This window comes from Miscanthus floridulus, chromosome 2 (assembly GCF_019320115.1).
Source record: "Miscanthus floridulus cultivar M001 chromosome 2, ASM1932011v1, whole genome shotgun sequence".
Lineage (NCBI taxonomy): Eukaryota > Viridiplantae > Streptophyta > Magnoliopsida > Poales > Poaceae > Miscanthus > Miscanthus floridulus.
This window is the reverse complement of record NC_089581.1, coordinates 111,567,111-111,586,784: the sequence shown is the minus strand read 5'-3', so window position 1 is coordinate 111,586,784 and position 19,674 is coordinate 111,567,111. Positions and strand designations below refer to the sequence as shown.

At 48.0% G+C, this 19,674-nt stretch overlaps 1 protein-coding gene across 1 annotated transcript; it reads right to left on the bottom strand.

Moving 5' to 3' along the window:
• Window positions 1–5,963: 5,963 nt before the first annotated feature.
• On the bottom strand, window positions 5,964–7,787 carry LOC136539366 (GATA transcription factor 4-like). The gene is made up of 2 exons (XM_066531316.1): window positions 7,177–7,787; window positions 5,964–6,980 (listed from the first exon to the last, which is right to left on the bottom strand). Exons 1-2 carry the CDS (start codon window positions 7,555–7,557, stop codon window positions 6,225–6,227), a joined length of 1,137 nt encoding a protein of 378 aa, XP_066387413.1. The 5' UTR covers window positions 7,558–7,787; the 3' UTR covers window positions 5,964–6,224.
• Window positions 7,788–19,674: the final 11,887 nt, after the last annotated feature.

Sequence of the window (19,674 nt, the reverse complement as noted above, 5' to 3'; positions counted from 1 at the left end):
TGGCTCCTCAATGCCCTGATGCAGCAGACAATGTTCAATATTTGGGATCTTCTTCTGTCTGAGATGGAGGACACGATAGCTGAGGGCTTCAAGGGTCACAGGCAGCTTCCATATGCACATTGGATCACATTCCTTATGCTCAAGGCTATGCAAGTCAGGACACTAGAGATGGTTGTAGAGTACAGAGGTGCCACCACAGAGTTTCTAGCTTATAACATGGCACAGAGGATCAGGCATAGTACACCATAGGCACCCACTCAGCCTCGCCGTCGTCCAGATGTACCAGAGTCCATAGCTCAGTAGGACAAGATTATCAGAGGCATAGCAGCTACTGAGGAGGAGCAGCTTGAGGCTCAGCAGGAGAGGAGCGAGTCTAGTGACAGTTCTGATGACGACTACCTGCCTATTCCTCATATGCCTCCACGCAGACACGATGCAGAGGCCGATAGTTCCAGCTCAGCTCCACCTACACCGCAGACGGACCCCGCTTTGATTGTTATTCTTGAGCGGATGCAGCAGGATCAGGCATGACAGGCTCAGGAGACTGTTGCCAACTTTGCACAGTTTTAGGCTCGTCAAGACGAGTTCTAGCTATAGTAGCAGGTCCTCCAGCAGCAGCAGTAGCAGATGCATCAGCAGCAGTTACTCATACAGCAGCAGCTTATGGGATTTATGCAGCATGTAGTAACATCACTTGGGGCTCCACAGTCACAACCTTCACCCCATCTTGCTCAGCCTGCCACCACTATGATGACTCCAGCAGTATAGCCCAGTGGGCTTCAGAGTCAGGGACAGCCTCCAGCTCTGTTTGCTTCTCCCACAGTACAGGTGTCCCAGTGGCTATCCTCGCCAGTGGCAGCCCCGCAGTTCACACCATATCATACACGCTTCACACCGGATCAGTCACCCTCGCTATTTGTGCCTAACACGTCAGTCTCCAGGAGTCTTGGAGCATCTTTTAGCGAGTTGACAGGCATGCCTACACCGCCACATATGCATGTTGCCGGTCCTTCTACAGCAGCTCCAGTCATCATGACTACTCAGAGGCTCCCTTCGTCTGTCGCATCTTTAGATCCTACGACAGATATACTAGCAGCATCACAGGCAGCACCTGCCCTAGCTTAGACCTAGACCGCTTCAGCGATGCTTCCAGCCACAGAGGGTCAGTCAGTACAGAGCTCAGGGTCAGATGATGATGGCGCCCAGTTTCAGCTTGCTCCGCGTACCTCAGCGCTCGGCTCGTCCACTGTAGCCCCGCCGGCCGACCCTTAGGTTTTGGTATTTGACGCCAAATGGGGAGAGGTTTCGTGTATGTAGGCTCAGGGGGAGCGACTTTTAGGGGGAGTCTAGTTAGCTATTAGTCTATTATATACATTTGGAGTTTTATTTGTGTGATACACTATTACTTTATGCATTCGTGTGTTTAATTTTATGCATACTATTATATCTATGTGATAGTGATATCTACGTGATTGTGATATATGACATGTGTGCTCTCTACTTTGAATTCCTTTATATGTCATATCACTTGTGTTATGCTCATTTGCCTTTGCTTCCGCGTTTATACTCCGATGCAAATGAGCTTTATTACTTGTACTCATGCTTAATTCATATCCTTTGAGTACATCATGTTGGCTTGGGTCATATAAGCTTGCCTAATGATTTTGTTCTTATTGACAAAAGCTTATATGAACCAAGCATGTCATAAACCTCACTCTTTCACATACTCGAGGTGGTATTGTCATCAATCACCAAAAAGGGGGAGATTGAAAGCATCTAGGCCCCTAGTTGGGTTTCAGTGATTAATGACAATACAAGATTACTATGACTAACATGTGTTTTGCAGAGGCAATCAAGTTAGGTCATGGTAATGGGGATCGATTGGGCAATCGAGGTGGTCATGCCCCTATGATGGAAATCGTTTCGGTTTTCAAAGGATGGATGACAAGGTTAAGGATGACTAGTTCTAAGTGTCGATTGGAGTTGGAGTGACACTTAGAGTAGTTTAGGACTTTGTTTTTCCTTTGGCCGTACTATTAAGGGGGTATGGACGGGTAGCTTGACTTAGATGAGTCTAGTGAGTTAGGTGTGGTGCACACTTATTAAAACTAGCACTAGGTAGCTCCACAACAGCCCTATGATCCTATGGAGCAAACTTCATTCACATATGTTCGAGAGTTGGAAGTGAATGGAGGGTCAAATGTAGACCGGACGCTGGCCGCAGGGTCCGGTCAGTACATTTGATCAAGGAGATTGCGTTCGGTGCGACCGAACGCTGGAGTGGTCAAGTGACCGGACACTGAGAGGCAGCGTCCGGTCGACTCCAGTAAGGTTCTAGAGAAGGAAATCTGTGACTGGACGCGTCTGGTTAGTACTGACCGGACCCTAGGGGTTCAGCATCCGGTCGAGTACAGTAAGCATCCAGTGAGGGTTTAATGCGACCGGATGCGTCCGGTCAGTGGTGATCGGACCCTGCCAGCGTCCGGTCAACACTTAAACATTGGTGTGCGGGTTGAACTGACCGGAGCGTCCGGTCAACATGACCGGAGCGTCCCGGTCACCCCGTAGAGGCACACAACGGTTCGTTTTTCAGGCTGCCTTATAAATAGAAGCTCCACTCGTGTGTGGAGTCACTTTTGCTCATTCCAACAGCTGAGAAACACGTTTGTGAGTGCCAAGAAGAGCAAGGACCTAGTGAGGTGATTGAGATTCGTGAATCCAAGAGAGTAGCCTCATTAGTGAATCAAGAGTAGCAAAGTGTGCATCCACCGTTCTCATTAGGCTTTGCGTGGTCAAGTGAGAGTTCGTGCTTGTTACTCTTGGTGATCGCCATCACCTAGACGGCTTGGTGGTGATTGGGAGCTTAGTGATCACCCGATGGAGCTTGTGGGTGACCCAACTCAAGTTGTGAGCGGTTTTGGGTGATTCGCCGCGACGGAGTGTCGAAGAATCAACCCTTAGAGAGCACTTGATCCTTGCGCGGATCAAGGGGGAGCTACACCCTTGCATGGGTGCTCCAACGAGGACTAGTGGGGAGTGACGACTCTCCAATACCTCGACAAAACATCGCCGCGTTCCTCTCTCTCTCTCTCTATTTACTTTGAGCATTTACTTTGAGCAATTCAATACTTGTTTTTAAATTCATAGAATTTCCATGCTAGAGTAAGTTTGGAACATAGGTTGCAAGTCCTTTTGTGCGTTAGATTAATAGAAATACTTTTCTAGGCACAAGGGATTAATTGGGCTAACCGTAGGATTTAATTATTGCAAAAAAATTTAGAATTAGCCCAATTCACCCCCCCCCCCCTCTTGGGCATCTTGATCCTTTCAGGTACGACACCCACCGTCCAAATACGAACCGACTAGATGCTTGTACGATCCCACCCCCTACAAGATGGGGATCCACGACAAGGGGCTCGGCATTAAGGCCATCCAGAACGGAAGAGTGCCCTGACTTCGACGCTCGGGGTCGTGGCCCTCGGCCCCGCGAAGCGACCAAGCGAATGACGACCCAGGACAGCTACCTACTTCGGGTACGATGCCCTTGGGAACCAGGAAGCGATGACGAAGGCCATGATGGACACCGCATTGCACAGGATGGCTGATGAACCACCATCGAGGCTATAGTGCCGCCACGGTCGGCACAGTAGCGTCACGTCATGTCCTGCCGCAATGTGGCTAGAAGACCATGACGATAGTCCCGACCGGACGTGCACCAGGAGACGGCGTAGTTTGCAAGCCAAGTTACCTAGAACCTCCCCTAGGCTCTCGACCCTTGGGTTGGGAGAACCCACTCTTTGTACAAGCCCTGGCCCCGAACTCTATATAAGGACCATCAGGGCAGGACGATTCACATCCTCTACCATTCCATTCATTCACCATTGTAGTAGGGCGCCTGGAGCATCTCTCCGGGCAGCCCTTCGCCTAGCATACGATCTTCTACCATTCTTGCACCCCCATTGTAAGAACTTTAGAGCATTCAAGCGAGGAACACGCACTCGATCATCTCAGAGACTGGACATAGGGCTTCGGCCTGAACCAGTATAAATCCTCGTGTCTATTGGATACTACCATCGTCTTCCTAGAGCAGCACAACAATCGTATAAGTTTACTAGTCCGGTTTACAAAACACCGACATATGCAAATCTCATTAAACACTAAGCATAAGCCTAGAGCAAAGCTCCAATATGGTGGTCTAACTAGCTTAAGCACTATGCTAATCATCTAATATTTTCTTAAGCACTTTTGGTAGCTAGAGCACTAATTGATGAGCCTCAACGCTCTCAGAACATGAGCACACTCCAGCAACATCAAATGGGCCGGGTATGTGGGTATATATAGGCTCCATCCCCCCAAATATAGCCATTACGGCCGAATTGCATTTCTGCAGTGAGCACCAAAGAGATTCAGTGACCTCACTAGAGTTTAAGGTGATCGCCACTTAGACTAGTCGTTACACACTTGCAGTGAGCACCGGAGCTTTCCGGTGGGCAAAACTAGTTGTTGGACGAATGGATGTCACACATACTTTGGGTGTTCACAAGAGTTCTAGCACCGGAGCTTTACAGAGGTCATCGAAGTTTTTCGCTAGTTGTTTAGTTTTCAACACAACACACTTTAGTATTTTGGGCATAATTTTCCGCTATGAACTTCAATTTTGATGATCTTATACTTGTTGGAAAGCTAATGAATATCTCTAGAACTTTGGACTAATATATATTATAGCAATTTGAGGAGATCCAAAAATGAGACAAGACCCATTCATCCATCTCTTTGTCCTAGCTTTAATTTCTTCGCATCTTTTCGTCCGAGCTTCTTATCCTTGATGTTTCTTCTAGGGTCTCCAAAACAGATCCTTTGAGATGTTGATCACTCGATCTTTACTGTTGCTTTGTTCAAATACATCCTTACATCCATAGGATAAAAATCTTATATACTAGCGCACAACATTAGTCCAATAGATCATTTTGTCACCAAAATCACTGATGGCCTTATTAGCTCGGTACCATTTTTCTTACAACCACGCCTATTAAAGTAGAGTTAATGGCTCTGTTCGTTTCGCTGAAATTTGTCTTATGTTATGCTTATGCTGTAAACAACACGTAGTTACGACTTTGTGCACACACGAAACATGATTGTTTAGTACGGGCAGTGCAGGCGTACAGCAGCAGTCCAACCAAACGCGGCACAATATACGGGCACCCGGAGACCACGGGCACATGGAAGTCGGCAGAGGTCGCATGCACGCACACTCCACGGCCACAAGGAGGTCGGCCCCGAGCCCGCTTTGCTCGGCCTGCCTTTTGTGTAGCCCCACGGAGAAAACAAACGCCGAGAAAAGTCGAGGAGAAAGACAGTTGCATGATGCTAGCTAAGCTAATAAGTGAGGAGGTGAGGTGAGGGGAGGGGAGGCACTATCACGTGACCGGAACGTTGCCCACTCTTTCCCCTGCCAAAAAGGCCACCATAGGGCCAAGTCACGTGCTGGCCCACCCACCATTCTCGGCTCTCTCTATCTCGTTTCCTACCACCAGTGAAGGAAAAAGAAGCATGGAGTAGGAGTAATAACCACAAAGAAAGCTGTTGCAACCTAATGAGCAAAGTACTTCGTACGTGCATGCAGCTTTTGAGACCTGAAAGAGAAAAATCTCATCAGGTAAAAATTAACAGACAGTAGTAGTAGTGAAGGATTGAATGACGAACAAACTGATGCATGAACATTTCAAAGTATTTACATGGTTTCGTTTTCTTTGAGTATTGTTGAGGATAGATCTGTCACTCAACTAAGAAGACGGCACGCGCTAGCTCACGTCGGTCGATCGTACCCCAGTGGGCTAGTACGTACGGACGGAACCCGTGCCATAACTAATATGCTTGCTAAATCGCAATCATGACTATGCATTCGTGTGCTCCATACATGACGGTTTTTAGGAGCATGATTACTCACAAACGATCACAATTTATACCAACAGAATTCATTGATCTCTCATAGAACTTAGAAGCAGCAGGGATCGGAGGAGGTAGTAGGTACCAACAATTTAATAATTAACAAAAAGAGAAATGAAAAATATCTGGAATAATTAATACGCAGGGAAAGAAAGAAAGAAAGAAAGCAAGCAAGAAACGGCAGAATTTCGCAAAAGGATCTAAGCTCCATGCATGCAATGCAATGCACGACGCGATCGAGCTTCCTCCGTGCCTTAGCTTGCCGGGCATGCAGCTAATTAACACACGCCGTAGTCACGGAACATGAGCTCCGGCCTCGGCCCGGCGCCGGATCCTGCAGCCGCCGCCGCGGCAGCTGCTGCGGCGGCGGCGTCACGGTGGCTTCCGCGGATGAGGATGAGCTCCTTCTGGCGGCGCAGCTCCATGACCTTGCGGTGCGAGTTGGAGTGCTGCGTGAGCACGAACGTGGGGCTGGCCGCCGGCCGGTACTCGGCCATCAGCCGCCCGGACTTGAACCGCACGCCGCACGCGTTGCACAGGGTCTTGGGGCCCAGCGGCCCCGTCCGCCACTGCGGTGTCTTCTCCGACGCGCAGTGCGTGCACCGACGCACGCCGCCCTCCAAGGCCACCTCCGCCCCAGCGGGACTGCCGGGGCCCGCCGGGCTCTTCTTGCCGCGGCTGCCGTTGGCGCCCCGTGCACCGCCCGGCTTGTTCGACGACGGGAAGTCCGAAGACGAGCAGGACGACGATGGCGACGACTGCGATGGTGGGCGCGGCACGAGGGAGTGCCACGCCGCGGCAGCGGCGGCGGTCGCGCGGGACCGCCTGCTACGCGCGCCGCGGCCAGGCGCCGCGGCGGTGACGCAGCTGTCTTGACCGCCGGCCGAGGTCCCTCCTCCTCCATTACCTGCTGCTGCGTTAGCAGCCGCAGCCGCCGCCATTGCGGCATGCGCGGCCGACGAGTAATTCGGCATGTCCGAGTAGGAGTCGTCCACGAACTTGGATAGCCACTCCAGCTCGGCAGCTTCCTCGCTCTGAATCATCATATATATATATATCACAATTATATTGTTTAGCTAGAGATGTCATGCATCATCGAAACCTCTCTAAGTGCAGTAGGTAACACATTCATATATATGGTGGCATATATAGATGCATAGGTATTCATATATATAGTGATGACATATATGAATAGTCGTGCGATCATTTATTTATTTAATTTGTACTTACAGGTATGTAGAACTCATCGGCGAAGGAGAGGAGCGACGTCTGGTGATCCGACGAGTTGGCGGTGGGTGACGGCTCGCCCATGGCCCCCGAGTGGTGGTGCCCCTTGTCAGTGGCCGCGACCGCCGCCGCCGCGGTGGGAAAGAACTCGTGGGCGCCGGCGCCGGTGGAGAGGTCGAGAAGGTCGTCCACGCGCATGGTGTCGCCCATGGGCGGCATCCCGTAGTAATGGTGGTGGTGGTGAGCCGTGGAGTAGCTGGCTCCGCCGCCGCTGTGGTGGCTGCTCATCGGCGCGGTGGTGATGCTGGAGGCGTTGTGGTGGTACGTGCCCATTCCCATGCCGAGCTCCACCCCCATGGCGGCCATTTCCCACTCCGACGCCATCGCGAACACAAGATGAGCTAACCGTACGACGTACTACAACTTAATAGGCACAGGGCAGTTCCTTGAAACGAGCAAGTGACAGTGCTCGTTCCAGTACGAGCTAGTAGCTAGCCTTGCTAGTCTCAGTGAGGAGTGCGTGTGAGGGGAGAGGAGAGAGAGAGGAGGGGATGGAGTGGAGTGATGAGAGGTGGAGAGGTGTGAGGAGGGGGAAGAAATAGTGCTGAGCTCTCAAGGGGTTGTTGCGAAGTAATTAATATAGAGGTGATGGGAGGAGAGAGAGATGGAGCTAGTGGTGCATGTGTGTGCACAAAACTATGTTTGACAAAAGCTGTGCATAAGATAGCATTAGGGAGGTGCGATTACGGAGGGTATATAGAATTAGATGAGAGAGTGCAGAGGGGCGAGGGGCGACGAAGCTGCAGCCCAGCACGGCAGCAGGCCCCAACGTGCCCCGTCCCATGCACTGCATCCATCCCCTCTCTCTCTCTCTCTCTGCCCACCCACATTCATATGCTCCACCACCACTCGTCTCGTCTCACACGCAGTCATTCACACACACGCTCTCTCTCTCCCTTGGCCTTGGCATAATTCCGTTAGCTACTGGATGTACCAGAAGCCGCCGCAGTCCCAGTATTTTTTGAAAAAAAAAATGGAGAAAGAGAGATGAGGGGAAGAAAGAATCCTGCTGTTACTTTAACCGCAATGCATGCACACGATCACGTGACTCCATGAGCTGTAGCCTGTGCAAGTGTCCATGGAAGTGGATGACGAAGCATCATATCCTGGCGGAAATCAATGCTGCTCGCCTCGCTTCGTACGCAGCAGGCAGGCAGGGGGGAAAAAGTCTGCCACGCATGCACAGAGTCAATTTCTTCCTCTGTCCGTCGTTCGTCCCGGCTCCATCTCCATTCGACGGAAGTGACCGCTCGTCTTTGCCGGTCTCGGCCTGCAATAAAGCTAGCCCTCCCGGTGGTTGGCTAGCTGCTCTCGTTTCGACGGATTTGGGAAGGGAGGCCGGGTTCGCCGAGGCGGACCCCGGCCCTCGAGGAATCTATTCTTTATCCGGAGAGGGAAGCAGAGGCCATAACGGCCAGAGGCGGCAGTCCATGCTTCGGTATGCGGCGACTGCGCATGTGCCATCAAGGCGAGCATATGTAGCTACGTCGACGCGCGGGCAACGCCCGCAACTGGCGTAAAGGCAAACCTTCCCGACGCATCTCACATTGCTTGGCTCCGATAAGTGCACTGCTCATAACTCGCAGCACAGCAGATGCTCTCGCACCGGCCGCTTGGCCCCCCTACCATCATGCTTCCTCCGTATAACGAAAAAAAAATGCAATTATCAATTTTCAAAAAGTCAAACAGTTTTATATCTTATTTTACTATTACTAAGAGGCTCCTACCACATTAATTCTAGCTAGATGTGCTGGAAGAAAGATATAAATCCAAAAAAATCTCACGGTAATAAGAAACATCTAGCTTTTAATCTAGTAACCATTGAATCTATTCTACTTTATAAAAAAACATTATCCACCTCTGTCACTATGAAAAATATATAAAGTAACTTCCTAATTTTGCATCTAAATTAACCACACTTGTCACTATCTATGGAAGACATTTCAAAATAACCAATAAATTTGTAAATAAATAACAACTTCTACCATTATAAAATATAAATTAAAATAATCCCCTAAATTTCTATCTAACGTGTTGTTTGGTTCCCGTAGTTTGTAACGTAATCCGATAACGCCGGTAACAGATAATGTGTGATCATGTGTGTCAGTCCATTTGTAATTCGGTCACGATGCCGATAACCGATAACGTGTGATCCTATTTGTTTCAGTCCATCGGTGATTTGGTCACGCCGCAATTTGATTCATGCCTGTAGAAATTTGTTACCCCTCTCACAAGAGCATGAATCATTCCATGTGTGTTTTCTTCGCCGCTTCATATTCTGCACACGAGGCATCCTCCACTCCACATCTTCTGAGGCGCATGCCCCAAGACAGAAGCCTATGCCTTGCTTCCTTTCCATTTCCGTTACCGCCAGGAAAAGAAATAGCACCTAAATTACACACCTCTACCATTGTAATAGATAATTAAAAATAACTCCCTAACTTTGTATCTAAATTACAGACCTTTTTCATTGTGGAAGATAATTAAGGTAACCTCTAATGTTTTTCTATAAGATACCTATCTTTGCCATTGTGAAAGATAATATAAAGTAACACATTTTCATTTGTATCTAAATTTTCATCTCATTTTCTATAATACAGAAACAAAATATCTCTCAAATATACGTGTAAATACTAATATAAACTTTTAAAAGATACAATAAGCACTAGAGTTTCCACTTTACAACTAGCCTTAAAGTTGAAAGCTAAACCATAGATTCATGATGTCACGGAAATTGACATAACAAGAGCTTATATAACTTAAGCTTAGGTTTTAAGTATCTAGCTATGTATCACAATAGAAAAAGGAAAGATAAATCTAAGCCTCCAACTAAATATATATATCGCTCTAAAAAAGGAATGATAAATTCTAACTAGAATTCCTCAATAGAGCCCCCCCCCCCCCCCCCCCCCCCCGGCAATCCTCACAAGACCGCTAGGAAAAAATAAATCGCATAAAATATAGAAATATCTACTAACCATTGAATCTATTCTACTATTTCCTAACTAATTACCCACCTTTGTTGTTGTGTAAAACAACATAAAGTAATCCATATACCTATATTTAAATTCCCCACCTGTGGCATTAACAAACTTGATCGAAAGTAAACATAAATTTACATCTAATTACTCATCTGTTATCATGACATATATTTTACGTAATCTCTGAAATTTGTATCTAAATTACCATTTCATTCTTTATTAAAAGAAGGCATCCCTCCATATCAACATCTTCTGTTACAAAAAAAATGTTTATATAACCATAAAACATATATGTTTGGGTCCATTTTTCTTGCTCCCGAGAAACTCCCATCAATAAACCACATTGCGTATGTGTGCATACTTATTTATGAGTTTGCGTGTGTTTATTTATTCATTCTAAGATACTCCAAATCTTATTGCGTGGAAATTTTTCAAAAAAGCCTATAATTTGTAATATATTATTACAATATTATAAAGGTAGTATATAAAATCAAGAATTGTATTTTTTTTTTGAACGACCGAGGTAGTACTAAATTTCGATATGCCTTTCGGTTAACGATCGATCACCGGTGCCGGTTCGTACGATGACAGAGGCCAGCCGGGCGTGTGGTACCTTCTCGTACGGTGAATTGATCAGGCTCATTGATTATTACTCGCTGTAACACAGTTTGCCCAATTAACTAGGGTGGGGTATAGCCAGCTTTTGCTAGAGTAGCTTGCTGCAGGTTGAAAAGAAAGCTTCCACGCATTATGTTCATCACGTAGTAGCCAGTACTGCGACAAACCCCGACACTAGACATGTTGACACATGGTGCGTCTGACACACACGGAATATTGATACGTGAGCTAATGATGCGAAGCTGTCGTTTTATTACGCGCTAGCAGTAGCTCTCTCCCACGGTCCCACCACTTCTCCCTCTCACTGTGGCTCTCATGTGTCATCGTACTGGGAGGAAATACTGCCTCCATCATGAAAAGGGCGTAACTATAGGTTACGTGTCATAAAAAGTGGTTCATGTTTAACTAATTTTTTAATAAATAATATTCACAGTTATATCTTTAACTTAATTTATTACGAAAATATATTTTGTAATTACTTTTATATCTATAATTAATCAAACTTAAGATATTAAAACGTGATACTGTGCTACTAGAATTGCATTTTTTTGGGGGCGAAGGCAGTAACATTTAGCTGAAGCCACAGGATCTGCTCAGATCTCTGACGATTAAAGTAACTGGAAGTTGGTTTAAGAGCCCATGTTAAACTTTTAACCTAGTACGCTAGCTACATGTGGATATTACTACGTACGTGAGTTCTGATTTCTGTGTAACCACAGGTCAAGTAACTGGTACTACTACTCCCATCACACTTACCGTACCTACGGCTGCTAACACTAGACGGAGTAGTGCATGGGAGCAAGTTTAAAGATGTTTATGGAATAATCAGCTAGCTAGCTAGTCAAACTATGCAAAAACTAATGATCTCGAGTGCGTGGGCTGGCTCAATATGTATATTGGATCGATCATCAAGGAAGAAATAAACGGTGTGCCGGCCGGCCACACCGCGTGATCGTCGATCATCACACCGAAATCACATGCCTAAAGCGCGCTGCTCGCGGCACATAAGATATTGTAACAGGCAGCAGCATATATAATTCGTAGTGCCGGAAGGAGCGAGCGAGGGTGCGCAGAGTATTGGTCCGCGTCACAGCTAGCGCGCTGTCTCGACTTGACTACAGCTAGCTTAACTGACACTCTTGGGTCCGGTCAAAAGGCATAGCCAACCTAGCTATATCCGGCACGCTTCCTCCTGTGCGTCCAAAGACAAAGAGGAAAAGAGAGTGAGCAACGAGAGCTAGCTAGCACTGGCCGCTAGGTACGTGTGTGCTCCGGTTAGTTGTCTCCGTTTTCCAAATATATATATGATTGTTTAGTATAACAAGCCAATTATAGTTGGATTTAAAATGAAGCTGTGGAGTATCATGATCGAGCCAATCGCCAAGGGACCGTTTGTCAGTGACAGCTCCCGATCTGACGAGTACAGGGGGAGATGAGGAGGTGAACCAATGGGTGTGTCCAGGGAACGACGGAGGTCGCCGCTGGATTGGTGTTTACGCTCAGAGTTCGGATAAGATAAGATAATGTTACTGCAACATACTCCTGCTACTCCTATATCTACACCGGACGGACATCAGTCACTTTCACTTGTGTGACACACTGACACTACCTCCATGCAGTAATCAATGATGAGGTGAGTGTGCGTTAACGACGTCGAGTGGGGCCTCGCCGCCTGGCGCTGCTGCTGAGGAGTGAGGAGGAAGAGGAAATTGCGGTGGGGTAGTTACCGCAGGTAAAGGGCGCGCTGGTTGACGTCAAGGCAACGTGGAGTGTCGGCGCCTATGGGGACCCCTGCTCCTGCCCGCGGGGGGCCTCTGGGCTCTCTGGCCCGGCCAGCGCCAGTCCCCACCACTTCGCGTTTACTTTCTCTCCTCTCCTTTCCTTTTCTTAACTCTTCACCGTTGCGCGGCCGCCCAGTACAACGTGCTCACCTCCTCCTATCCTTTCCCTCGGCTCCTCCCTCCCATAGGCCGCCATAGTTCCATCCCATGAGGTCACGAGCGGGAGAGAGAGAGAGAAGCATAGCATGGCATGCCATGCGCACGTTATCCGTCCACACACATGGCGACATGTATGGGGCCTAGTGGAGTATACAAGACATGAACAGTGCCCATGCTGTTTCCTCTCTTTCACCGCCGGCCGGGCCGAGTAGGAGTACTCTCCGTCCGTTACCGTGCGTGGTACTGTAAATAAAACCGGCGTAAAAGCGACAAGAGATACCAGCCCGCGGTGCAGTGCTCCGTACCAGTGCGCGGCCACTTTTGTTGGCAGCGTAATGGCCGTACCGCCCCTATACATGGCCAAACGGGCGCCAAGGCACGGCACGGCACTGGCACGGCACGGCGGGACACGGCGGCGCCGCGTAGTGCCGCCGTGCTGGCATCCCGGTCCAGGCACGGCACTACGAGGACTCAGCCGTGCCGTGCCGTGCCTTGCCGATAGGCACGACAGCTCACGGGGGCTGTGTCGGCTCGTCGCCATGGACAAGCCCCAGCAGCATCTTTGTGCGGACGCACCACCGTCACCGACGCGTTATCGCCGCGCGAGCTCGCCCCTGCCGCGTGCTGCCGCCGTGGGGAAGCGCCTCGGCCGAGCGCCGCCGCCGTGGGGACACGCTCTGGCCGAGCGCGCCGCCGCGGGGACGCGCCCCTAGCCGTGCGAGCTGTAACACCCTCGGTGTTACACCGTAAATCATTTACTAAGACATGTTATGAGCATCATGTTTATGTGTTAATGCATGTAATAGAGTGTATAGATCAATTTCTATAACTCAAAACGATCGACAGAAATGCGAAACGAAAGTTGATTCGATAGTCATGTTATATCACTTAGGGTTTAAAACCAATTTTTATTAAGCAAAAATGCTATAGAACATGTATGTGATACTTAAATAAAGTTTGAAGTACAAACTTTGTAGATGACAATGAAATACTTGCTGTTCAAAAATAATATTACTAAGTAATATTTCTACTAGCCTAGAAATGCAATTTGAAATAAGACTCAGCTGAAAAACTTTGGAAAAGTTTATGTTAACAGCTAGACATTGTCGTGCTTAGCAAATTATTGCAAGAGATTGGGTTAAGGAGAGATGAGGTGTTATAGCTCGATTTAGCAGCCTCATATACCACCTTGAGCTTAGAGAAGACAGTTTAGGCTTAGAAGCAACGGTTTAGTCGTGGTCGATGCTTTAAAATTCGTGCACGACACTTGCTTCAGTTGCCTGGCCGAGTGTGTGCGGTCACCATCACGCGGAGCCTCGGTGTTGCTGGGCTCGGACGCGCGCTCGCGCACTGCGGCGCGTGGTCAGACGCGACTGCCCCGTCCTATCCGGCCGCAGCTGGTCGTCTGGCCTTGAGGTGCGGTGCTGCCGCCACCGCTGGCCCGGTGCCCTGCCGCACAGACGTCCCGTCCCGCTGCCGCGCTGTGTCGCTGTCACTCGCCGCGTTGTGCCGCGGGCCGCCAGCCGCTGCTGCTCTGCTGCAATGCCGCTGCCGCTAATACTGCGCCATGATGTGCTCGTCCCCTCACTGCGCGCACGAGGGCTTGTCCCCTCCTCTGCTGCCCGCACCGTCGCTTTGCCATTTATGGCGCAGTAGCCCCGCAGGCAGTGCGGGTTGGTGGCGTGCATGTATTGTCCGTAGTAGCGAGTTAATACGGCTGGGAGAAATCTCGGGTCGTGGCGTCATGTCTCTGGTGCCACCATCAAGTCCTCTAGTCGACCGTCCCCACCCCGCCTTGAATGGCGCCTGGTTGAGCTCCAATTTTGGAGTTTTGCCCCCGCCACAGTGCCATTAAGACCCAGCCCGTCACCACCGTAGGCAGCCACCAGCTCACTGCCTCAAGCCAAATTGGCTGCACCACCCGACCCGCCTTGCACCCCTTCTCGTTGTGCGCACCTAATCCATACCCCTACGACTACCCTCGCGGTGCTGACGCGGCTGTGCCACCGTTACCTGCCGTCACGCTTGCCGCGCGCACGTGACCATGCTTGCTCGGGGCGTCTTCGGCCAAGCCACCACCACGGGTAGGTGCGTGGTGAGTCGCTGATGCTCACCCACTGTTTCTATCACCTCTTTTATGCCAAGGCTCACCAGAACGTGGTTGCTGCCACCGCAGGGTGCCCGCCATCATGGAGAGGCCATCCTACTACGTCTCGACTTGTCCCACCGCTGCCCGGAGTTGCGCGTCAGCCCATAGGTAAGGGTCGACCCCCTAGTTAGGCCTGCGCGGGTCCCAGTTCGCCGGCGTAGCGGTTCAGTGCCGTCCAGTGTCGCACCGACGAGCACGGAGGCGTTGGGGACCTCTCCGATACGAAGACGAGAGAATACGAGGGCTTTCTTGCAAAGTCACTGTCTATAGGAATAGTACGCGTAGTACTCGCGTTAATGCTTGGTAACGCGATGGCGTTTTTGCAAGAGTGCCAACGCGCGCGGGCTGCCCCCGTCGTGGGCCGGCTCGCGTGGGCCGCGTCTGCGCGGTGGGCCGCGCTGGGCTCGTTGCCTTTTCTTTTTAAGCGAATTAGTTAAATGGTTTTCTAATTATATTTCTGAGCTGATCTTTGGTAAATCCTATAAAATCATGTCGGTGTCCAAAAATTATGAAACTAGTTTTGTTAGGTTCCTAAAATTGTGCTCTATTTGTTGGTGTATTTAGCTCATGCTTATATGTGTTGACCTTAGGAGCTATTAAATCGTTTGAGAGTACTTAATATTATCAAACTAATTATTGTAGGAATTTTTGTGGCAAAATGGTGATAGTTTAAGCCTTGAAATTTTTACAGTAGCTTCATTGTATTATTATGTGCTTGCTGTAATTTTTGTAGCCTTAGAATAGACTAGGTATTAAGGTAGTTGGATGCTCCTTGTTTCAATATACATTTAAATCATTAGTGGAAGTAAGGATATATCTTTAGTTGCTAAGTTAAAGGTTGTTAGTTGAACCTAATACCTTGTTTGATGAAAATGATAGCTAGCTTAGTATCTTAGTCATTAAAGTTAGCTTAGTATCTTGGTAGATGTATTGTTATTTTAAGAGTTGTTGTTGTCGTAATACTGTGTTGCATCATCATCGCATGCATGTAGAGAACGAGTTAGTGGAGATCGTGACCATCGAAGACCATGAGTTCGAGGAGGTGATCAAGGAGTATGAGAAGGAGATCCTCGTGCAGGAGGAGGTCCTAGAGCCGCCATTGACTGACTGAGTTGGCACCCCGCCTACCCAAGGTAAGCCTCGATGCATAACCCTTATTTTGAATGATCACTGGATATATATATATATATATATATATATATATATATATATATATATATATATATATATATATATATATATATATATATATATATATGATGTGCATTTACGTTATAGGATTTATATTAAAACTACATGCATAGATAAATCTACCTATGAGTCCTACTAGTATAGGTCGAGTAGCTGCTATGTTTAGGCTATCGGTAGCGTGAGTAACCTGCTGTTACTAGCAATAGGTGATTATTATTATTATTATCACTCTCATAATAAAATAGTGAAAGGAAAAATAGAGACCGGGTAGGGATATGGTATGGGTATTGGTGGATGTGATAGGTTGTGTCCCGCGGTCAACGGGGCATAGCTTGGTTACACTGTTTTCCCTATCCGTGTCGGTTAAGGACCGGCCGCCGCATTGGATTCTAGTTAGGTCCCAGACTTATTATCCTGAGCACATACTTGCTTATGTGAGTAGGAAGGCTCATTGCTCTCTTGTCGCGGGTTCTGGCTCTTTTTGGACTGACTGATTGGAGGCGGGGATGGTGGAGGTCTAAGCACCACACTGAGTCTGGGACTCAAGTGTGGAGGCTTGTAGTCCAAGTTTGGACGGGGACCTAGACCCCTTGACAGGAGAGTGGTGGGTTGGTCCTGCTTGTGCCTAGGGTACAAGCGAGGCGTGTTTCAGGGTACCCAGATGGGCTACATTGATTCGCGAATCGCCGTGTAATACGGTACGATTTGTCTACGATCTAGCACCGTAGTAAGAACTAGAAGATGAAAGATGGTAAAATGAATTTGATTGCTCCACTCTTGCTTGAAAGTAGAACAGGTGCTTACATAGAATGGTTAGCTAATAAACTAATCAGGACTGCTAATAAGGAACATACATAAGGATTTACTACTAGTAATGATTTTTGCAAAAAGGAAACCCAGCAAACCATAAAGCCTATCATATCATTTGGAGTCGAAAAATTATTTCCACTAGTCGGATAAGTCTTGTGAGTATATTGTATACTCAGGGTTTATTTACCCCTGTTGCAGGTACAGCTTGAGGAGTAGCTGTTGTGTGGAGGATTCTTTTGGTGGGCACAGATGGATCCTTGTATCTTATCGTTAGATGTTTATTGTAATTCCGCTGTTTAAATTCCGCACTCTGAACTTGGTATTGTAATAATGTATTTCTGAGAACTCTTGATGTATGAAATGGACTAAGTATTATAAACTCGTTCTCATTATTGGATCCTGGAGGAAAAACGTGGATTGTTCAAGTTCTCCCTTGGAGTGTGCTCGACGGAACCATCTGATGTAGCTTGCTTTCGGGGTGCTTAGTGTCTAGTGGAAGACAAGCGCCTCCGAAGGTGGGTTATTTCGGGCGGTTTTGCCACACGAGCACACCTCGAGCTCCAGCACGTCCACGCCGGTGCGTCGAGGTCGCCGCGCCGCCGTGGGAGCATCGGGTGGAGGACGAGAGAAAGGTAGTTCCGGGAGGACGAGAGAGACGAGACTCGGGCATCGGGTGGAGGAAGGAACGCGGCGGCGGGGATGGGGCACTCGATAGAGGGAAGGGGATTTTATGTCTAGGGTTTGTTCATCAGACGCATTCAACGGTGGAGGAAGAATATAAGACATCTAACGGCATAGAATAAATGGGCCAACTTCGTGCCGGTCCATTATCCGTGCCATGCCTGGGCTGACACTATGGGCCGACATGGCGGCCCAGGCACGGCACTACGATCGGACCGTGCCAGGTACGGGCACGATGTGAGCCAGACCGTGTTGTGCCTGGGCTGTGCTTATTAGTGTCGGACCAGTGCCGGGCCATCGTGCCCGGCCCAGCTGGCCAAGTATAGCCGCCCCCTGGTTGGCTGTGGCTGACTGGCTTGCCTTTGGCTGGCGCGCTGCATGCAAACGGTGAAAAATTCTCCTCTCATCAGCCACGCACTCGCTCTCTCTCTCACTCCTAGCCCCAGAAAAGCCGGCGCCACCGCAATCATATTCCCTGCACGCTGCCCCCATCCTCCGGTCCGAGACGTGGACGCCCGTTTGGCCGTTCTTCCCTGTCGCGCGCGCGTCCGTACCACCATCCTTGATCCACTGTGGTATGCGTGTGTGCCACTCTCCTGGTCCCAAAAAAAATATAATTCTTATTTTTGAGTAATCGGACAATTTTAAATTTGATCAAATTTATATATAAAAGACTAACATTTGTGATATCGAATGAGTTCCAACAGATTAATTGTAAAAATATATTTTCATAGTATATCTATTCGAAGCCATAACTGTTCGTTAATAATATTATTCTATATATTTAGTTAAACTTAGTTAAATTCGACTTAGTCTAAACCTAGAATTATATTGTGCTCCACAAGTAAACTTCTTGTATACATCGCTTTCCAAAGGAATAATTAGCACTATCCAAATTATATATGCAATTAAGGATAAAATACACTAACAACATTTTTTCATTTAATGTGGTCAAGGGGTTTGTTCGTAGCTATATTAGCTCAACAACAGGTCTCTGTTTCAAGTAGCGACAAGCATATAGTAGCACCACGTACTGAGTCTTGGACAATTATTAGCACATATACGGGCGACATGTCGGATATCTCTTTTCGTTCTCAACTAACATGTAAGATCGCAGGGACTGTCATCGTTAATGATACAAAACTGATTTTGTCCGTGCGTCCTGATATCTCAAATTTCTGAAAACATTGTTCTCGTCCAGTATGATGAGGACCGGGCTATGTGAGCAAACTAACGTCCTGTTTGGTTCCTGCGGTGCCTCCTAAAATTTCTGTCACATTAAATGTTTGAACACATGCATGGAGTATTAAATATAGACTAATTACGAAACTAATTACACAACTTACGAGTAATTTACGAGACGAATCTTTTAAGCCTAATTAGTCCATGATTCGACAATGTGGTGCTACAGTAACATATACTAATGACAGATTAATTAGGCTTAAAAAATCGTCTTGCAAATTAGCCTCCATCTATGTAATTGGTTTTATAATTAATTTATATTTAATGCTCTTTATTAATATCTAAATATTTGATGTGACATAAATTTGAGGAGCGACTAAAGAACCAAACACCCTCTAATTAGCAGAATCCGAAGCCGCATTGCATGCACACAGAGACCATTAATTGATGCAGGCTCAGGCTCATAATGGATGGGATGGCGACCACATGAAGAAGGACCACGCGGCGGAGGTGGAGCAGGGTAGTGCAGTGCTGTATGGTCGTCATGGACCTGAGAAATTTACGAGACGATAGGCTTTGCTAGCTGTGCATGCCACCTCCGTTCACTTGGATCGTGTAGTACGACTAGAAGGACCGCGCATGCACCCTCTGTCTCGTTGCGTCCTGCCACCCACCACTCAATCAGACAATATGCGCATATATATTGTGTACACCGGGAGACAAGCACCAGTTATATAGGGGCGATAAACAGCTAGCTGACATGCGGGGCTAGCTTTGTGCATGGGCATCATATCTGTCTCGTCGTTAGTGTTGCTTGTGCGACATCCCATTGTGCAAAAGTTCACACCCATCGTGTATTCATGGTACCAGCCTGTTTACTGGTTGGTTT

Excerpts from the sequence above, each read along its gene's own strand:
- LOC136539366 (XM_066531316.1), bottom strand. The coding sequence starts at position 7,557 with ATGGCGTCGGAGTGGGAAATGGCCGCCATGGGGGTGGAGCTCGGCATG. Across the intron at positions 6,981-7,176 it reads CCGATGAGTTCTACATACCT|AGCGAGGAAGCTGCCGAGCT; the intron begins GTAAGTACAAAT and ends ATGATGATTCAG.